The following is a 22589-nucleotide window of genomic DNA, read 5'->3' on the forward strand; positions in this document are numbered from 1 at the left end:
AAATGAGAAAATTTTAATTTTTTGGGTGAACTCTCCCTTTAAGAGCATGGCACTAGCAATGCCAGCATTGTGGGTTTGATTCCCAGGGAACAGACACTGATAAAATGTATATGTAAACCAGACCTTTTGCAGTAGTCGAAACTATCAAACTGTAAATTTTAAATGATACATCTGCTTCCTAAGACTGGTACAGTATGTTTATCATGCATTACAGTTACTGTGGTAATTCCAGAGTAGTTGCATTAGCTTTTCTGAATATAACATGTCTGTCTCAGCTAGATAGTGTGTAGTTTTGAAATGCCATCATGATGCAATCTCATTACAGGGCTTATATATTTGATATATACTTTTTCAGTAGAATGATTACCCTTTGGCCCCAATCAACTCTAAATGTCCATCCATTTATACACGCTTTGGGTTTCTAGTTGAGGATTGTTGTTGGCAAGGCAAAGATTGTAGGTTAAACCCCTGGAAGAGTAAACCCTTGAACTGGAGTTACTAAGATCCCTGTCCTCATTTATGTGTCAGCTAGAAAAAATTAAAATTACACCCTTGAGTAACTTCAATTCCAAGTTAGAAAATAGAAAACCACCATTTTACAAAAATGCACTTTATTTTTCAACCAATAGTAAATAGAAACTAAGATTCTTTACAAATTTGAGTGTGACAGACTCTCCCCTCACTGCGGTTAAGAGGACGAATGTGTGAAGGCTGAAGATTGAGGTAGAAAGAGGGCAAGAATTACACCATCTCTCTCACCAGCCAAAACGAGAGACAAGCTTTTCCTGGTCATCTAAATCTTTCTGAACCTTCTTCCTCATGTAAAAGATGGGACAGTCTCGACTAAAAATAAGAAAAGAACAATATATGGGTGATTCAAGTTATCTAGCAATCAATTAACTTTTAATTCATTTAACTAACAAGAAATAAGGTTGCTTCTGATTTACTCAAATACTAACCGTAATGTTTGGTAATGGCACCTAATAAACTCTCAGATCATGAAAAAAAACATGGTGTGACAGCAGTATTTAGGACAGTAATTTTTTAAAAAAAATTACATTTAAGTAACATTTTATAATTACAATTATACATAATTTTATAAAACATTTATGATATACAATATACAAATTGTTTACAAATACCAAATTAATTCTTAGGGGGAAAAGCAAAGTAGAGCTTTCTAGACTTGAACACTTTTTATACATTTATTATCGAGGGGAAGTTCAAAATACATTTTGGCAAATTTAGCTTTTCAACGCTCTTAAAAATTAGTTAAAGAGAGACAAAAAAATAAAAGACATTGTTTAAAGAAGCTGTAATCTACCTTTTAAAACAATTTTTTTTTTTTTTTAAATAAAGCATTTATTCTTAAAAATCATCCTAAAGGTGCGGTCACATTTACTTTCACGTGGCAAACTTCACGAGCGAAATGCAGTCATTTCAATGGGAATCCATGCGATCATGTATTTCGCGAAAACTTCACCTCGCGTATTTCGCGTGGAGTTCAACTTTGACAGGTGAATTTGACGCACTGACCTATAGGAAGTTGCTCTGTTTGGCTTTGGAATTTACTTTTTTTTTCTGATTTGACATTATATATTTCTGGGTGTAAACAAGGTGGCTCCAAAAAACTGCTTTTGTTTTGTTCCCAATCATATCAACTGTGAGTACAATTTTGTGTTGATTCAAAAAAGCATTCAAAAGTTATAGAATTACAAATATAATTTATCCTAGTGTACAAAAACGTCTCCAAGTGTCATAAAGCCTCTCCAAACAAATAAAACATAATAACTGTACATAAGAACTAATTACAAATGCAAACACAACAATGACTGAAGGTTTGCATAGCATACAGACATGATTTTAGTAATGAGATTTCACAGAACGAGTTCCATGCTATGCCATCTGAATCATCATTGAGTCTCATGTACTTGGCGCCCTCTCCTTGTGGCCATATGTAACAGTCACCAATCACACGTCTCTCTGTCCAAATATGGATGACTTTTTGCACCGATCTGAACCAATCCGATTGGTTTAGCATTCCATGATGCTAAATAATTTCCAATGATGTCATCTGATCCAGGAAAGCTAACATGTTTTCAGCCAGATTGCAAGATACCAGATATCCAGATGCTGTGTGCACATTGTGCTTCGTGCCAATTATCTAATGATCTATGCATCCAATTACCTTGTGTATGGGCTTGTTTGAAAGATAATCACCTCCTTTAAGTAATGGTATTTCATGTTCTATTTTTGTTAAGTTATAAGCAAAAATGTGGCATATGAACAACACCGGTTCACATGAAACAAATTTCACTCGCTATATTTTTAACAAATATCAAATAGGTTGGTTGTACTCTACTCTTTGAGAGCTTTCCAACAACATTTGACACATTGCTATTTTAATGAGTTTGATGTTTTTACTGAATACAATGCACATTTTTAATAAATTATCAAAATGGAACACTAAAATTTCAAAGTACTCCAGTTTTGGTCATATGCCTACATGCATTGTAAAGTAAAGCTTCTAAGCTTTAAAACGATACCTATTTTATGTTGGTCAAGAATGTATTTATTAATATTTTTACAATTATTTTTTTTCTTGCACGTCCACCAGCGCCCATCCGAGCTTAAAGGGGTAAATGTGTGTGTGCATGTTCATACCTGGTACACAGCACGTCTTCATGTAATGAACCCTGACAGCGCTGACACTGAGTCCATAGACGGGAGAATTTCTCCTCTAAAGCTGACAGATGAGTGATCTAAAGACACAAACAACCTTTAGAGGGACTTTTCCCCATGCCAGTCAACTCTGCCAGTATGCGTATATATATAAAAACAAACCTCTTTCTGATAAAGCTCAGACTCTTTCTTTTTGCAGAAGTCGCATACAGCCGCTATAGAGAAGAAAACCAACAGTTATTCACACATAAAACATTTGAGGCGATTACATCTGAAGCTCCATTCACACACACTCCTGATACATACCATCAGTTTTTAACACAGCTCTGCAGCCGATACAAGTGCTTCGTTTCTGAGCGAAAGCCATGAGGCCACCAACTTTGGACGTCAAGACAGTCTTACAGCGTGTGTGATCTCCCTCTTGAACAACCAGGAGTAACAACACATTTATTACCATCACCTCTTCAAGAATGACTTATAGCAAGCATGAGTACATATTTTTGTGATTTAGGTGTCCCATGTTAATTTCTGGATCACTGGAGCGGAGTTTAATACATGATACTCACTCAGTAACACACTCTCGGCTTTGCTCTCACCCAAAATGGGCTCAAAGATGCGCAGTAAAGGTTTAGACAACTGCTGCTCCAGGTAGTACTGCGTGTCTATAGGGATGTTGTTCTCCAGCACATAAATGGGGTCCTAAGACACAAATCTCAACATTAAAAATGACCTTATTTACAGAACAAGACTTTAAAACAACAGCTACCCCATAAAGGAAAACACACAAAGCTAACCTCCGATTTCATATATGCTGCCACTCCTTTCGTTGCTTTGATGATGACATAAGGAACTCTATCCCCAAGGTTTGGAGCGCTTCCAGCATCACGCTTTCGCATCCTAGAACACACAAACACCAGCGTTAACATGCACAACCAACATTATGACAAAAAATATACACAATTAAAGGTACACTCTGTAATTTTTTGTTTAAATTTCACTGTGCAGTCAACTTGTATGTACATTGATACCTAGTGGTGTGAATGCTGGATCACACATAAGCAGAAGTTTACAAGTATTGATGCCATTTTAAAAATGCACTATTCACACTGAGTCATGATTAATTTATTCTTTGAGTAAAAGTTTCCAATACTGGGGGTGACCATGTTTACATGCACTTAAGAAAACGGTTTATTCCAGGATTTTTGCAGAAAGCGGTGTTCTGAAAGGTCATGTAAATAAGAAAGCGGTTTCCTTATGCCATTTAAGAGATTAAGAGAAAGCGGTTTAACACACCCAAGTTTCTCCTGGAGAACGCGGCTTATGTGGCCATGTAACACATGTGCGGCACTCTTACAGGTTTTTAAAGAGTGTGCATGTTTTGTATTTGTATATTGTTGAGTGTAATTATGTGTATAACAGATGCTTAAATTGTGTTGTGTTAATGTGATGTTTTAAGTTGAGTGTAATTATGTGTATAACAGATGCTTAAATTGTGTTGTGTTAATGTGATGTTTTAAGTTGAGTGTAATTATGTATAACAGATGTTTAAATTGTGTTGTGTTAATTTGATGTTATTGTAAATTGGTATATGTCTCATCACTGTCACGACTGCTATGTTGATCGGAACTGCACCCAAGAATTTCACACACCATTGCACTTGTGTATATGGCTGTGTGACAATAAAGTGATTTGATTTGATGTGCGTGAACAGACCGGATAACTGACATCATAGGATGTAGCCCAACAACAAGTCAACAAAGCGCAAAGAATTAAACATTTCTAGTAGAGTACAGTGGGCAAAGCACATACACTATAAACTATACCCATTTATACACAAATGTAAAATATCGCCTGTCCCTCACGTTCGTGTATATCTGCCCAAGTACACTGGGGGAATCCCAAAGTTTTATGTAAGAGGGAAACCCCACCACTGCAGCGCAATTCCACTGCAGGTTTAGATAGAAAGTTAAGGAAACAAACACAGCAACAACTCTAGAATATCTGGAAATAAAGCAAAGCAACTGAGAATAAAATAGCAAATTCTCCCTCGGATGCCATGTTTGTCGTTCACAAGTGTCGCGGGGAAATTGTGTTGCTGTGTTACTGCCTGAGCCGCATGTATACAGGAGTAAAGAATACGCCACTTATACTTTTGATACGGGAACAGCACTCTCTCGCAATAAGCTTTCTGGTGTCCATGTAAACGTAGTCACTGTGTATAACTTTTTAATGAGGAAACAAATATTGAGGGCACCTTTAACTCAGCATTTCCTAATGAAAAGTGAATCGCTTATGAACTCTCAGATCATGAAAAAACTCCAACCTAGATATAGACAGAAATTAAAAATCAGACACAACACACCTCTCAGCCAGTTCAACGTGGGCCTGTTTTCCAGCATACTCTTGTGCTGTGCGTGTGAGCTCTTTGGTTATGACCAGTTGACTGATGTCAATGCGGTTGCATAGGAGGTCAGAAATCACCTCTTTAGCATGAGCTACTGCTCCATCAGGGTCTCTGAGATGTGAACACACACACACACACACACAAAATTACAGAAGAATTAAGGTGACTGTAGTGTTGTCACAGGACCACAATTTCATTAGTTGATACCAGTGAAATTTCACGGTTCTTGATACCAATTTCGATACCACAGAATTTTTTTTTTTGCTAATATGATAATGTGCTATTGAACACACTCCTATAGCCTAGTTACATTTCAATGTATATAATAAATTAAAAGCATTTTTAAGCAGGGCCCTACTGAAATTTGTTTTATTTTTTCCCCAAATCCTATTTTCCTTTTTTTTTTAAATTATATTTCCAGAATTTTTAAGTTTAATTTTATTTTATCATCAAAACGGTGTCTAATCAAAATTTTTTCCTTAAACTTTCAAAAACTTATAACAAGTATAAAAATCACTTATCAACATACCATATTTTTTAACAAACATTTATTCAGTACAAAAGCACTCTTGCTTGTGATATATTGCTTAATGTTTATTATTATTACAATAATTATTCATTAATCATTATTTATTATTATTATTATTAAAATAATATTGTTATTATTTCTACAGTGAGGATTACATTTTACTATACAGTTATAATATATTTCTGTTGCCATTTCTTCAATTTCAGGTGTTTAGATTTTATTATGAATCATGCTTTTATTTTGATGTGTATTTTTTTGCTCCCCAATTTGGTATGCCCAATTCCCAATGCACTCTAAGTCTTTGTGGTGGCGTAGTGACTCACCTCAATCTGTGTGGCGGAGGATGAATCTCAGTTGCCTCCGCATCTGAGACAGTCAATCCGTGCATCTTATCACGTGGCTTGTTGAGCGTGTTACCACAGAGACGTAGCGTGTGTGGAGGCCCACGCCATTCTCCGCGGCATGCACGGACAACTCACCATGCGCCCCACCGAGAGCGAGAACCACATTATAGCGACCACGAGGAGCTTACCCCATGTGACTCTACCCTCCCTAGCAATTGGGCCAATTTGGTTGCTTAGGAGACCTGGCTGGAGTCACTCAGCACACCCTGGATTCGAACTCACTGACTCCAGGGGTGATAGTCAGCTTCAATACTCGCTGAGCTACCCAGGCCCCTTGAAGTGTATTTTTGACGGAAGTTTAACTTCTCTGGATAAACAGTTCGCTACATGGCCCAGTGTGATCGTTAATGCGCAAATGCTGTGATTTAATTATATAAAAATAATGCTTCACAGTGGATTAGTGCTCTGCTCTGTCATCTCTCATACAACGCGAATGATTCTCATAGTCTGTGGAGTTTCCAGTGTATGAGTGGTCATCTTCACACATTCAGTTAAAGCTTATGCAGCTCGTACAGACTAAGATTGCAGCATTTTGCGGTTTAATAATCACACTAGGACATATCAAGATTTTAATTTGACTAGTTTTACATTTCAGTGTAAAAGGAGCAACAGAGCACATGCTCAAATTATCGTGTAAGCATTTGAAAGCAGTCGTGTGTCAGTAAAACAGTGTGTGGGTATCAGATTAAGTCGGAGCTCGGTACTACCGGTACTGTAGAATCACTGGTATCATTACATCTATTTTTATTTTAGTACCGACAATTTTGACAACACTACTTGACTGTGTGCATCATTGGTGAAAATCTGAACTCGTGGTGGTTTCTGGAGTGTGGCAATATCTGTACCTGTCAATGAGGATGTTTTGGAGGCACGTGTTGATAAGGTTGGCCACTAGAGGGCAGTTGTCTCGTCTGACTGTCTCTATTCCTTTACAATCCATCTTATCATGATGTTCTGCATTTGAGGAGAAATACAGCCCTGCATATCGCTTCTTATTGATTAACAGATAAGGGAAATACACCTGAAAAAGTGAGACAGAGAGGTTATTAATAGGGCTTCCACACATTTTGAACAACGAATTTCCATTACTTTTCCAGTCGTTTGTGATTACTGGATTTTACCTATTTGTAATAATTATTTTATAGAGATCGTACGCACAAAGAGCAATTTTATTCTGATAACTAAAAACAATTTATATTCACTCTAGAAAGTTCCATGACTCTTCCAGGCCTGGAAACCAAATTTTAAAATTCCCTGATATTTCCAGGAACCATGTATTATTGGATAGCTTCCTTTATTAAGATTTGAATTACTTTCTGTACCTTCTCAAACTCCAATTTGATTGGTGGAACGAAGTGGGAGGAGACCCAATCAGCTGCCTCCTTCCCCAGATTCATTGCTTCCTGTACTGTGGCCACTCCAAGTTTAACCATGACAGAGTCAGTGTCTCCGTAGATGACCTTAAAACACGTTAAACTCACATCACTGAATGCATTATTTACATTTAAACATATAAACAAGACAAAATACAGTGTTACAGGTTTATTACCTTTGCATCTGCCTGGTAACCATTAGCAATTGTATATTTAGATTCCACAAGCTGTTTGGTCTGTTCGATCATCTGTCTACCAAACCCAGTGACACTCTACACACAGACAGATAAAAAAAAAAAATAAAAAAAAATTTAAAAGAGAGAGAGATATGCGTTCAGACAGCCACTCAAAGCATCTCTATTTGAAACCATCTGGGTTCCTGACAGTTCCTCAGCATATGTGAGAGGTGAAACTGACCTGTGAGATCTCCAGGCAGGGCAGTTTCCCCACCTGAGCCCCAGTGAAACCATACACAGAGTTAGCGCTGATCTTCAGAGCCAACTGCCTACCATCCAGCACCTGCTTTTTAAAGGGGTCAATCTCTTTCTTTAGCTCAGCCTTAGCCCTGTAGACACAACAACTTATTTATTGTACATACACATCTTGAGCAAACCTTAAAAGGCATTGTTCACCTAAGAAAATTGATTTATTCACACTTTTGCTGTTCCAAAAGCCTGCATGACCTTATTTCTTCTGTGGAACACAAGGAGATTTAAGGCAGAATGTTAGGGACTGACAGCCTCAGTCACCATTCACTTTCATTGTATGGTTGAACAAAAAAATGCAATGACAGAATTGTGATTGAGGCTAACATTCTGTTCAACATCTCTTTTTGTGTTCAACGTAAAAAAGTCATAAGGGTTTGGAATGACATAATATATACATTTTGGGAAAACTATCGCCTGAATTAGAGGTATCATGACTTTGTCAATCAAGCCTAACAAGATATACATTTTCAAAGCTGATGTATGTAATTTCTGTGCTACTAGCACCACCAAAAGGAATTGCAAAAATAAACGTTGTTTTCAAAACAGCTTTCTGAATACATACCCATTTGCCATTGGTCCAACAAAGAGATAGTCCCACCCCCAACTCATGAGTCTACGTTATTGTGTTTGTAAAGACGGGTCACTCAAAACAAACAGAGAAATTTTCATAGCGCCACAGAGACACAATTCTTGCAGTTTTCAAGAAAATTAACCTATGGATGGCTTACTTACACCTATCAGCCACAATATTAAAACCACCTAATATTGTGTAGGTCCCACTCGTGCCATTAAAACAGTTCTGACCCGTCGAGGCATGGACTCCACAAGACCTCTGAAGGTGTCCTGTGGTATCTGGCACCAAGACGTTAGCAGCAGATCCTTTAAGTCCTGTAAGTTGTGAGGTGGGGCCTCCATGGATTGGACATGTTGGTCCAGCACATCCCACAGATGCTCAATCAGATTGATATCTGGAGAATTTGGTGGCCAAGTCAACACCTTGATCTTTGTCATGTTCCTCAAACCATTCCTGAACAGTTGTCCTTCCTTGAACAACTTTTGGTAGGTACTAACTACTGCATACCGGGAACACCCCACAAGACCTGCCGTTTTGGAGATGCTCTGACCCAGTCGTCTAGCCATCACAATTTGGCCCTTGTCAAAGTCGCTCAGATCCAAACACTTGGCCATTTTTCCTGCTTCCAACACATGAAATTCAAGAACTGACTGTTCACTTGCTGCCTAATATAATCGCACCCCTTGACAGGTGCCATTGTAACGAGATAATAAATGTTATTCACTTCACCTCAGTGGTCAGTGGTTTTAATGTTGTGGCTGATCAGTGTATAGTTGTCTCAGTAATTAATTAAGCTGGGATAGGAGAAAGTATTTTAACACAGAAAAATTTACATACTTCAGCTTTAAATCTGTTAAAAAAAAAAGATCATGATCTTATGATCAGAAGTCACTGTTGTTAAGTTTAAACTGCTTTTGGGATTTGATTCATTTTGGACTCTTGTAGCCTCAATGTCTGTGCCCACATAGTAAGTAAAGATTAAACTATTTGATCATTCTATAAATCGGTAAAAATCGCCTGATTAATTGGTTATTGGCCTTTTCCACCACCTTGGTTATCGTATCAGCAAAATCCACTATCGGTCGACTTCTAATACTTATAGGGATTTGTTTTACATGATTAAGTCATCATTAACATTAGTTTTGTGAATGCAGAATGATCACCTTTTCCTGGCACTCAGCAGATTTTCCAGGATCTCAGGGAGAAGTCCCTTCCTCACAGAGCTCTTCACAAACATATCCCCTGTGGGGGTCTTTATAAAATCTTCTGGAGCCAGACTAAACAAATACAGGAGTTTAGTCATAAAAAAATAAAATAAAATAAAAAATCCCAAAGTTATATAAAGTTCAGACACACGCCTCTCACCCCAGTTTGTCGACTTGGCCTTTCTGCAAGAGTGTAGTGTAACACAAATTATGAGCCATCATGATGGAGGGATACAGCGAGGAGAAATCCAGAGTCGTTATAGGAATACTGTAATACCTTTAAGACACACAAGCAAGTTTACAGATCGGTCACTGTGTTAATTTCTTCCCAATGCACAAGAAAATTATATGTCTAAAATTATTGTGCCCTCATTGAATTTTGTGTTGATTCTCCAGGCTCTGGATTAAAATGTAGATTCTAGTTTGAAAATGTTTTAAATGTGTTAAATCAGAGGTTCTGCCTTTCATTGCTCTACTTTTAGCTCTTTAAATACAAGACTTAATTCTTTGCTTGGCATCTGTGTTTATTATAAAGAAGGATGAGCATAACAGTTTGTCAGTGATAGCAGTAGAGGTCTGTAAGCGCCTTAAAATAAAACCCGAACCGAGACCGTGTGACCTGACCCTACACGAACGGTACCGCCAGATTTTAAGCCCGAACCGAACCTAATTTTTTTCCCCGAACAAGTGTTGTTGCAATAGGCTGTATTTAATGTGAGCATCGTTGGCAACACTCGTAACAGTAAACATATACTTTATGTTTAAAGTTTTAACAAGACACGGAAGCACCTCACCTCAGAGAAAAAAAAAAAGAACATTGGCTTAGTATTTATCAAGCACTGAAACTTTGCTTGGTGCAGAACAATCTGGAATCATGTTTAACAATGTAAAAGTCACATAATGTCCTCTTTGCAGCCAGAACTCCTTCAGAATGTTGAATATTTGTGAAAAACAAGCTAGATGCAGCGCAACGAATGAATCAGAACGGTGTCTCAACGTGTTTTTGAAACTTGAAGATTTTTTTTTTTTTTTTTAACTTGACACTGTTACAAAATGCAGTAGCTGAGTGCACAAGAGGCTGAAGAAACAGCGAGAAGCGTCAGTCAAAAACGTCCACCCAGCAAGTGTTTACATAAGAAACGGTAACAATGGAAAAACAGATGCCGCCCATAAAAACCAGTTTGGTGTGAGCTACTTCTTATTGTACGTGTCCACGGGTGCAGAAAAAAAATCTGCTCAATGATGCTAAAAATGCCCAAGAGCTGCAGCTTTGGGGTGTGTTTGTAATATGCAAAGTGTTTATCGTCTATCATTGTTTTCAGTACACAAGTAATTATTTCATCATCTATTCAGTACAGTTGGAAAGATGCCAGCTTAATTTCTGAATGCTCAAAGTACAGTATATAAACAGTTGATTTATTACACTTTTGCAATCATCATTTGAAGTCCATTTAAAGTCTTTAAAGCACTGAATCCAGCAGACACTTCAGCATTATTGTCAGATTTTGAGAGAAGGATATATCTGCAGAGAGCTCCAAAAAGGGGTGGGAGCTCCAAACCACCTGCAAAGATATCAAGTAGGTATAGCTGCAGGCCGGAGACCTCCAAATGGGGACAGAATCTCCAAAAGAGGGCGGGGTTACTCCAAAAGGGTTAAGGTAAGGAAAACGGTTATGTTAAGGGCTCCCTATGTCTTTAATGGCGATTTAGAGCTCACGCCCCTTTTTGGAGCTATGCCTGCAGCTATACCCTTCTCAAATATACAGGGAGCCCCTAACCTGACCCTTTCTCTAACCCTAACCATATGTGGAAGTGACGCCCTCTTTTGGAGATTCTGCCCCCATTTGGAGGTCTCCGGCCTGCAGCTATATCTAATTGGATTCTGAAGCGCTTATAACAGACATCACTGCTCTCAGCTCATAATGACTGGCTGGTGCCCGGCGTTTTCCGCTTCTCATTTGCATAACGCTGAGCATCTCTCAACTTTTTGATGCTCTTGACTGCCCTCAACACTTTTTCCGCACTGCTGTCAATCCCATAATCTACCTTGCGAGCACGGCGCTTGACTCCTACAGGAATTAATTGAAAACACCGACGGTGAACACTTACGGTAACTTGTCCGGTTGCGCGTCTGTGAATGAGAGCCTGTGCACGAGACAAGTTAGGAAGGCCTGTTTATTTTTTCATTAATAAAAATCCGAACCCCTTCCTGAAAAAACGGACCCAAACCCGGACCAAAACCCAGCAGTTTCTCTGGTCCTGTCAGGCCTGGATCGGGTTGCAGACATTTAGATGGCAGCATGTATGTGGTGGGTACAAACCCTTTCTCTGGCTCTATGACTGTGGCTCCAGTGTAGTCCTCTCCACCCTCTGCCCTAACCACTGGCATCACCAGATCCTGCTTCATAGCCTAAATACACAAGCAAACTAATCTTTAAACCATAAAAAAAAGTTTAAAAAAAATTATACAAGCATAACATTGGCTAAGTATGTTACAATAATATGTATGTGACACAAAGAGACAAGCACAGACCTGTCTCAGGAGCTGAGAAACCACTTTAATCTGCTGTCCACGAGAAAGCAGGTAGGTCAGGGGCACCCCAGTAACTCTGGCCATTTCCATGTAATTAATGACGCACATTAACTTTTGCAGCAAGCGCAGAGGCAAATACGCATCCTTCAGACAGTACACAGCCAAACGTCTTCTGGTTTGCTCATTCCCATTCTAATCAGGCATAAAGAGAGAGAGAGAGAGGGAAGATGCAAAGCTTTATGAATTATTATGATTACTGAACTAGGATGGGACTCTGATTGGCCATAAGAATGTGATAGAGATTTCTGATTGGCTGCACCTGAAGGTCCGTAATGATGGAATGCTGCACATCCTCTTTTTGCTCTTGAAGGAAATGGAAGCTGACAGCATTCAGTGTGTAAGAGCGGAGTTTATAATCCCTGAGCAACACCTAAAACAGGAAGAAAACACTGGGTGAGTCACAGAACATGCAAATATACGTGGCAGTCTGACGGCACAATTCTGGTTGAATTGCACAAGGAAGAGTTTGTGTGTGAGAGAGGAAAAGGGAAGTGTGTTTCACCTGCAGTAGATCAAACTGCACTCTTCCCTCCATGTTGACAGTTTTGTTCTCTCGCCGGCCCATCTGCTTGCTCTGGAAGCTGGAATCTTTCAGAACGGACTTAATGCCTCGCACACGGCCCAGATATGGGAATAAATTCACCTATTGGGAGATGCAAAAATAATGGAGGAAATTATCCGTCCATCCCTCCTATCACTGGCTAAGATGATTTATTATAAAAATTAAGAATAAAAACTCTCTCTGAGCTGCTATACCACCAAATGCATGGCACCTGTCTTCACTTTACACCACAAAACCAATACAATAAGAATAAAATAATCTTTAGATTAAAATGCACACAAACAAATTACCTTTAGGGTTGCAGCTCTGTTCAGAAGGTATGGAAAATCAAAGTTCTGAATATTGTAGCCGGTGATGATGTCAGGATCCACCGTTCTCACAAATTCTGCCCAGCTCTGAGTAACCACATACAGTACAGTCACAAAACTGCACACTGGAGATACGCCTATATTATGTTGTGCACAAGCTCACTAAAACAGTTAGCTTTGAAGATGAAGCATGACCATGAAAGCTTTTAGATCTCTGTTTATTTGTGCAACCAAGACATATTGACAAGTAAGCTTATCAAAGTGTACCTGCAGTAGCTGTTTTTCCTGAGTAAAGCAGAAAATCTGAGAACCCACTATACTGGCACAACTCTGTAAGGTGAAGACAGTGCGGATAAACGGCTCCTTCTCTCCCTGTCGCTGCACCATAGATGCAATCTGAATCACAGGATCAACCTCTGGCTCTGGAAAGATACCTGAAATGCACACAAACACAGTTATCAGTTATCTACATAGCAGCAACTAATAAAAATACTGAGTATACGGCCCAAAGAAACAAACACACACCTTTCCTGCCAGCACACTCTATATCAAAGCTGAGGACTCTGAGTGGAGCGATCCTCTGCCATTCTCCTTCAGCTGGATGACTGATCAGATCGTTCCACGCTACATCCACCTCAAGTTGACACAAAGAGACCTGAGAAAGAGACAAAGAGACAAATTAAGAGAAGCATTTCATGGAACGGCTTTCCCCTCAAATTTATTCCATCACTCCTCAATATCTTATGTTATCGCATTCTCTTTTACCTTTCCTGGATATTGTGAATCGGTCTGTCTTTCGGTCCTCTCTTCCCTCAGTTTGTACTTCCCTTTAGGAAGCTCAATCCAGCAGCAACCAACCACATCACTGTCCACCATGAACCTACCAGCATACGTACACACAGCAAGCATTACATGCTTTATCAAGTAAAGCAAATTATGTTTACCACATAAGTTTCAGAAAATGCATGCAACATTACTTTAGAGAACACACCTGATCTCAAAATCAATATTTGCTTCGAAGGCCTGGTAGCTCTGGGTGGAGAAGTTGGCAAATTTAAAGCCCTGTTCCAGGATACGCTTCGCTGGGGCAATTAGACGTGGCATTGCCATGGTGATGCGTAGAAAATCATGAGCACGGTTACCGTGGTAATTGTACATACCTTTATGGGAATAAGAAACATTCAGTCAGCTACATATATCTTATTCAATACAAACCTTACAAAATATTCATTTTTGAACACAGACTATTAAAAGTGCTGTAAGCGATGTTTAGTCATTCAGAAACTTCCACCAGTGTTATGGATTAGACACACCCCTTCTTTCAAAAACCCGACTTAGGTTACCACTTAGGGCTGGGTAGACATGTGACCTATTCAGTAATATGGTATATCACGGTAATTAACATGCAAGATATTGTGATCGTGGGCACTTAAATACTGTAAATAATTCTAGTTAAAATTTTAGCCAAATTGTTTTGAATTTTCTAATCGCACAGTATCTCCCCCCCCCCCCATCAACAAATCAAGACACACAACACTGCGTGAAGTGGCATAAATGACACATGCACTCTGATGTAAACAAAACCAATGTGGACAAGCTTTTGCACTTTAACCTGTACTAAAATGACTAGGCCAGATTTTTATTTGTAAATTGTACAAATATTTAAAGTGTAATTGTTCATAAGAGACTTTACATGTTTGCAGCTTTGCACTTTAAGAAGGTGACTGACTATTTGACAAAGGATTAATTCACCCAAAAATGAAAATTCAGTCATTGTTTACTCATCCCTGTGTTGTTATAACCCTATATGACTTTCTTTTTCTTAACACAAAGGGAGAAATTGTGGAAAAATGTTGTGCTGTCATATAACGGCAGTTTATAGTGACTACCTCTACAAGCTTCAAAAGAATGTAGAAGTATAATTCAGAAGTGTAATGAATTATTCCATGAGACTAATGATCGTTTTGAAAGCATACGATAAGGTTTGGGGAGAAACAACCCGAAATCTAATGTATCAAGTAAAAATGTTCACTATAGGGCACAAGAGCAACAGTTCATGCAGCCCCCTCGCGACATTGGGGCATTCAAGCGAAAACTCGTTTTGCTTATCTAAAAACAGGTCCTCCACAGCACTAGCAACAACAGAACAAAACACAGCTGCACACAAAACAGAGAACAGAACTTACTAAACATGTCTGAAGAGTCTGTAGTCGAAGACTTGATGCATTTCTATGCCCAGCCTTATTTTTTTGAAAGTTTTTGGACCGGTGCCAGTTCACAGTAGATGGAGTTATTCGCACAATGCCAAAAATAGAAAACAAGTGATCGCTAGAATCTACAGTCGCTCATCACTCCTGGTTAGGACAAAAACTCAGATTACCAGGACACGATGTGACTGTGGCTGCCTTAAGCCTCCTCTATGTTTCTGTTTGTTTTCCCGAATACTCCCTTCAAAAACAATAAGGCTGTGCATAGAAATGAATAAATTCTTCGACTACAAACTCTGACATGTTTAGTAAGTTCTGTTCTCCGTTGTGTGCAGCTGTGTTGGGTTCTGTTGTTGCTATTGCTATGAAGGACCTGTTTTTAGATAAACAAAACAAGTTTTAACTTGAATGCCCTAATGTCGCGAGGGGGCTGCGTAAACTGTTGCTCTCGTGCGCCATCATGAACGCGCACAGGAGATCAACGGTCAGTGAATATTTTCACTAAATAATACATTCGATTTCGGTTTGTTTAGCACCAAACCTTATTGTATGCTTTCATAACAATCATGAGTCTCATGGAATAATTTATTAGACTTCTGAATTATACTTTTGCATTCTTCTGAAGCTTGAAGAGGTAGTCACCATAAACTGCCATTGTATGACATCACTGAGCACAATATTTTTTCACAATTTCTCTGTATGTGTGTAGAAAAAGAAAGTAAGTCATACTGGGTTATAACAACACAGAGGTGAGTAAACAATGACTGAATTTTCATTTTTGGGTGAACTAATCCTTTAAGATTTATTTTCAAATATTTGATTAATTTATACATCTGTACATGTTTTTTATTGTATATTATTTTATTTTTTTGTGTAATTATTTAAATGTTCAATTCGTTTTTTTTTGTTTAGTTTTTTTTATGTTTAGGGTTCTTTTCAAAGTTCTTTGTTATCTGTTCATTTAAAAGGCCAGTTTGGTAATTAAACTTGTAATTAAGAGAACAACCAAAAATTTTTGTTTCAACCCGTTTTTGTCATGTAATTCAATACTGTGATAATACGTATACGGTAATAAAAGCTTAAGCAATTATCGTGATGTGAAAATTTTATACCATCATATAAGGGCTGGGCATTACAGATTTCCCGATGCAATTCCGATTCACAAGCTCTTGATTTGATATTGATTTATGTGGGTATATTTTGGATCCAATGTCCATTTTGCTTAATTCTCTCTTAGTGAATGTTGTTAATTATAAAGGGACCCTCTAACCTTCTAGGTTACCTTTCTAAGTACAATTCGTAAATATTAATTTTACAAATGTATATATTTATTTTTCATAATATTGGTCACATTTGAACTTTTGGAAAATATTCAAATTCTGTATATTCCATCAGTAAATGTCTTGAAATTGCATATATTGCATAAAGTTTTTTTTTTTTTTTACGTTTATTGTTTACATGCATAATTTGTACTATTTACAAGTATTTACATTGATATGTAGAACACATGCTAAATTGGTACTGTCTCTTTAAGACTAACGGCATCAGCCAGTGGGCGCATATAAAGAAGAGGATGCGTTTCTTTAGAGAATCCGTGCTGTGTGATTAGAAATCCCAAAATGTTTTTGAATGAACAACTGACTTTAAAGAACAGAAAGGGTATTTTTAAAAAAAGGCATCATTCAACTACATTTGGATTGCATGAATCTCATCTCTCGACAAAGAACAAGTCAAACCAAACTTTTACTTTTAACATGCAGTGAAATGATCTCGGTGCTGAGTTTCTTCACCACTATACAACTTAATCACAGCCAGTGCCTAATCACTGACATTTTAAGTCACAGAGCAAACAGGGCAGAGTTTTTAAGACCTTTTTCAAGACCTGAACAAATAAAATTAAAACCGTATCCCCATACCAAAACAAACCAACACAATCTCAAAATAAATCATGTATCACAGACTCTTACTTAAACAGGCAGTCACACATTCAACATGGCCTTAACATTGTTTATCAGTAACACAGAGTAGGATATATGCAAGTTTTAAATACTCCAGACATGTTTTCCAGATATATATCACATTAAAATTGGTTTATGTACCATTATATAAATAAATACAAATTAGAGATCCACTGATATTGGATTGTGCTGATTATTCGATAATGTGTTGAAAGAAAGCCAGTTAATCTGCCAAAAGATTTTTAAAATTGGTAGCCTATATTAAATGTTCTTAGTCTTTCCTTCATGTGATGGGGAGGGCCAGACAGAGGCTACAAGAGTCCAAATTACATCCCAGATGCACTTTATCCTACAATAATAATATAATTGTAAACATTGTCATATTTCATCAATATTACATCATCATCAACAGCTGATCTTTAGTGATGGCTTGTAATACATTTCCGATATGGCTTAATGATTGTGAACTGTTCTGCAACAGCCGAAAACACTCACAAGCCCCCCGCGTGCTTGGAGAAAATACAACAGTGCCACGTTTTCACTTTGAAGGACGCAGCACATGCATTTATTTAATTAAATCATATTCTTTTGAAGTTTGATAATCACAGTAGTTCATTTCATGATTCCTGTCTTTCCACCCCCAAATTTAAGACCTCTTTAAATAAAAATTAAGACTTTTGTTGTATCATTTAAGATATTTAAGACATTTTATGACCTTATATTTTGGAAAACTGAATTCAAGACATTAAGACTTTTTAAGGATCCACGGGAACCCTGGCAAAATGTGCCTGCATTTGTGAGTGATTTACTTGCATTGTAGAGGGTTGCGCATAGAGTAAAAGATCATCTTGGGATTCAAGGATAGAGATTGAGATTGTTCAAATGAAGATCTCGTTGCATTGGAAAAATCTATATTTTTACCCTATTACCGCTGTAACGTTGGGTTGAGATAACTGTCTGGTAATAGAGCTTTTCAGCCGTGACGTCAATTTGAAGGCGAACACGGAAATCTAATCCGCCATGAGCTCCCTCGTGATTTGCCTATGGGTTTTTAAACTTATGTGTAAAATAATGTCTGTGGTTAACATTACTTGACGATACATTAATATTTTGTTCTACAACATAAATTACACAGCCATGAATTTTGAAGTAGCCATGTGTGTTTATTTTTTATTATAAAGTATGTAATTCAATACGACTTCAAAATTCATGTTTGAGGTATGAAAGTATGTAATTTATGTGGCGAATTCTCTTCTGGATTTTTGGACTACAACCTGAACAGCTCTAGAAGGACTTAAAAACAAAAAATGCTTACAGTACTTAAAATAAAACACAAAAACACACTTTACTTACTCTCTTTCTTGGTAATGTCCACTGCCAGCACAGTGACTGCTATGTTGTCTTTATTGGAACGCATGTCTTTCAATACAGCAGAGTTCAGCTCTCTCTGAAACTCAGCCAAGTGTGCATTTGTAAAACCTGAGAGAAAAGAAACAGAGGGTAAGAGAGAGCTCCTGGCAGATGCCCCAATACGCTCGATAATATTCAACCTAATCGTCTGATTGGTGGCTCACCGTTGGGGGTAGGAACATAGAAGTAGGGAGCGAATCCGTGAATGTGGCAGCACACACTATTTCCACTGTCTGTCACACCAAACATGCGCACAATTGGCACTTTTCCCTGTACCTGCCCTGGCATCCCTGCAACTGCAGAATCTACATACAGAAAAACACACAGAACCGCAAGATGGTGAGGGAGATTTGGTCAATAATATAGACTTGTATATGTGCATTTGTGACAGAGCATTTGTCTTACCTAGGTAGTAATCTAGGTCTATCTGCTGGAAGATGAGCGTGTCTGAGTTAGGTTGAAGAGGTGGCGCATGAGGCCGTTTCCACCGTGGATTAAGATCAGCAGAGAATAATTCACCTTAGGACAAAAGAGTGGATCAAGATGAGATCAGAGGTCACAGGGCCACAAAATGGGTCACACCACTGGCAAACCCTTACACACATAGGCTATGACCTAGTTTATTACTTATTGGATACGGTGAAGTATGTGTACACTAAATACTGTTTTTTTTTTTTTTTTTTACTGTCCTTAAAAATAATAATTTAAAAGAAACAGTAGCCATTATTCCACAATAAACATTTTAAACATCAGTATGCTACAATGTTGTCACATGACCTTATGTTAAATGAGTGGCGTCCAGCTCACCTTGGAGCCAAAAATGCAATTCTATATTTTTAATTTCAATTTTGTGTAAAAATGTAAACTTTTGGCAACTGCAGTATATAACTTTTTAAAATATATATTTTTCTATCCCAGCTTATTATGCAAAGACAACTATTAGCAAGCCATTCACTGGTTAATTTTCTCGAAAACCGTAAACACTGTTTCTGTTGCGCTATGAAAATTGCTCTGTTTGTTTTGAGCGACCTGCCCCAACAACATTTATCAACCAATTGAGTGAGCTGGGGTGGGACTATCTCTTTGTTTGACAAACGGCAGATGGGGGGGGGGATTCAGAAAGCTGTTTTGAAAGCAAAGTAAATTTTTGCAATTCCGTTTGGTGGTGCAGAAATGACTTTAAAGGGATAGTTCACCCAAAAATGAAAATTCTCTCATCATATACTCACTCTCATGCCATCCCAGATATGTATGACTTACTTTCTTCTGCTGAACACAAATGAAGATTTTTAAAAGAATATTTCAGCTCTGTAGGTCCATACAATGCAAGTGAAGAGTGACCAGAACTTTGCAGGCACCAAAAGGCACATAAAGGCAGCATAAAAGTAATCCATAAAACTCCAGTGGATTAATCAATAGGCGCTTTTCCACGATCGGGATGAACGGTTCCGAGCACGGTACGGAACGGTTACAGTAGCATTTCTACTTGAGCACGGTTCGGCACGACTATAAACCATTCTCAGCATGGAATTCTCTGCATGGTTAGCTAATCGTACTCAACCATGCTGGTGGAATGGCTTTAGTTCGTGGTGACTCGCTTAGTGTATTGTCATAGTTTTATTATGATGGTTTAACTAGTATTGTAGCCTACATTTATTTTTCTAAAAGCCTTTTCAGACAGGGAAGTAGATTACTAGCTCAATAAATAGCTTTTTTAGCTAGTCTAGGAACTTTTACCTTTCTGCATATTTATGTCCGTTGGCAAGCAAGAGCCCTCAGCAAATGATGGTAAAACTCTTGCCTTTTTCTCTTTACGCGACATGGTCCGTGTCTTTGCTGTTTGTTAGCAGAGTAAAATCAGGGGGAAAAGCAGTCCTAAAAAAATGGAATATGTGATCATCTTCCATAGCGTGCCGCACTCGCTCCAATGTTTACCTCTCACACCGTCTCCAACAGAAGGATCTGCTACAGACATTCTCCTAATTTCACCACACCACAGTGGAAAAAGAAACCGTAACAGCGCCAGCTGGCCCGGATCGGCACGGAATGGTTTTGCGATGAGAATTGTTCGGCCCGATGCTGGAAAGGTGGCTATTGTCTTCTGAAGCGATCTAGTTGGTTTTGGGTGAGAACAGTCCAAAACATAACTCCTTTTTCACTGTACATCTTGCCATTGTAGTCTCTAGGCACGATCATGATTTCACTTCCTAGTGCTTGACACATGCAGAGAGCTAGATGGTGCTATAGGAAGTGTAGTCAACCTTGAAATCATGATCGCCAAGGAGACTGCTGTATAGATGTAAAGATTGGTCTTTTCTCAGCCAAAACCAACTGTATCACTGCAGAAGATATTGTTTAAACCACTGGAGTCTGATGGATTATGTCAATGCAGACTCTATCTCCTTTCTGGAGCTTCAAAGGCCTGATCACCATTCACTTGCATTGTATGGACCTATAGAGCTGAGCTATTCTTCTAAAAATCTTCGTTTGTGTTCTGCAGAAGAAAGAAAGTCATTCATATTAGCATGAGGGTGAGTAAATGATGAGAACATGGGATCCAGTACACAGCATGGCACAAATGTGGTAGGTCATCTGGGTATTCTATACATAAAGGAAATTTGGATACTGTCTACAGTATTCATACTATAAACTGCAGAAATAGTAAGGGTAGTATGTCAGTATGCTTTTACAAACATACATACCCACAGATACATACCCACTGGAATTACATCATGACCTGCCTGCCCCTCCCCTGACTCCACCTCCATTTCCATATCATCAAAAAGAGCAAGTTCCTCCTCAAATTGGGAGGGACTATCCTCCCATTCAGTGTTCATTTTTCCTTTCTTTGCCTGTGAAGCTCCACCCATCACAGGGCCTCCATTGCGACGTTTGAAGTCCATCCTGAAGCAGTCCTGCAAAATAAGTGTTAAGTCTTTATGTGCCAACTGAATGTATATTAGAATTAAACTCCTGTATCGCATTTAATTAGGAGAGAGAATGGAGTATAATAAATTGAAAGCATAAGGCACGTTACATGTAATGAAGAGCCCCTCTAGGTGGAATTCATAGTTATTAAAACTGAAGCAGAAAAACATTGAAACATGAACTTTTACAAATAAAATTGTACCGAGGGGCTAAACAAATGCTATGCGAGTATATGAAAATAAAGAGTTTTTGTTTACCAGTTCTTGGCTTGTTTTGCGAGTTCAACAGACACAATACTTGTCATGTCAAACCAAGTATAAGGCAAATGTCCTCTAAATTTTTTTAGACGTACTGAGTGTACTTCTGTTATTGATTCGGCTTATTTATTGCAAAGTTTTGTACAAGTATTATGTTCAACATTATTTCGTTTATCAAGCAAAAGATAAAATACATAGCAGGCATTCCGTTAACGCACATGGCTTTGTTAATACCGTAATTTGGAAATTTTAGCGATTTATATAGCAACAACATGATCGCATGAATAGTATCCATGCCTCATAATGTTTACTTTTACACTGCGAATAAAAGGCAACTCTAGGCGAACCGGACAGACAAGAAAATTAGCAAAACATGTTAGCAGCACGCAATCAACAAAGGCAATTAGCAATCTCTTGCTATACCGCAAAAATTAGCTGCACTGTAACCTCTGAATAAATGCAAAATAATTCACCTTTTATTCCAGCTAAGGCTCTATTCCTCCATACATCTACTCAACAAATCTCCCGCCACTTCACTGAATTTTAGTTGTCACCGGACGTGATCGAGTTTCGTTTTCCCGGTAAAAATGCGTAGGGTCAAGAAGGACTGCCATTGGTAGAAATCTAGGAAGTGATTCGCCTACACAGACGAGAAAAAACCGCCATGTTGAGAGGGTCGTGTGTGAACGAGGGCTTCAGTAAGGGCG

The 22589-nt window shown here is 38.3% G+C and overlaps 1 protein-coding gene across 1 annotated transcript; it reads right to left on the reverse strand.

The window, feature by feature from the left end:
* Positions 1 to 600: 600 nt before the first annotated feature.
* On the reverse strand, positions 601 to 22454 carry LOC127451899 (DNA polymerase delta catalytic subunit-like). The gene is made up of 27 exons (XM_051716935.1): positions 22356 to 22454; positions 21414 to 21612; positions 19103 to 19216; positions 18862 to 19002; positions 18641 to 18766; positions 14114 to 14282; positions 13888 to 14002; positions 13648 to 13777; positions 13390 to 13556; positions 13105 to 13209; positions 12755 to 12895; positions 12512 to 12622; positions 12193 to 12384; positions 11981 to 12069; positions 9820 to 9936; positions 9618 to 9731; positions 7810 to 7957; positions 7569 to 7664; positions 7342 to 7479; positions 6865 to 7040; positions 5045 to 5197; positions 3477 to 3579; positions 3249 to 3381; positions 2989 to 3102; positions 2845 to 2897; positions 2665 to 2762; positions 601 to 843 (listed from the first exon to the last, which is right to left on the reverse strand). Exons 2-27 carry the CDS (start codon positions 21598 to 21600, stop codon positions 756 to 758), a joined length of 3318 nt encoding a protein of 1105 aa, XP_051572895.1. The 5' UTR covers positions 21601 to 21612; positions 22356 to 22454; the 3' UTR covers positions 601 to 755.
* Between the last annotated feature and the right edge of the window lie 135 nt (positions 22455 to 22589).

This window comes from Myxocyprinus asiaticus, chromosome 14 (assembly GCF_019703515.2).
Source record: "Myxocyprinus asiaticus isolate MX2 ecotype Aquarium Trade chromosome 14, UBuf_Myxa_2, whole genome shotgun sequence".
In the NCBI taxonomy this organism is placed as follows: domain Eukaryota; kingdom Metazoa; phylum Chordata; class Actinopteri; order Cypriniformes; family Catostomidae; genus Myxocyprinus; species Myxocyprinus asiaticus.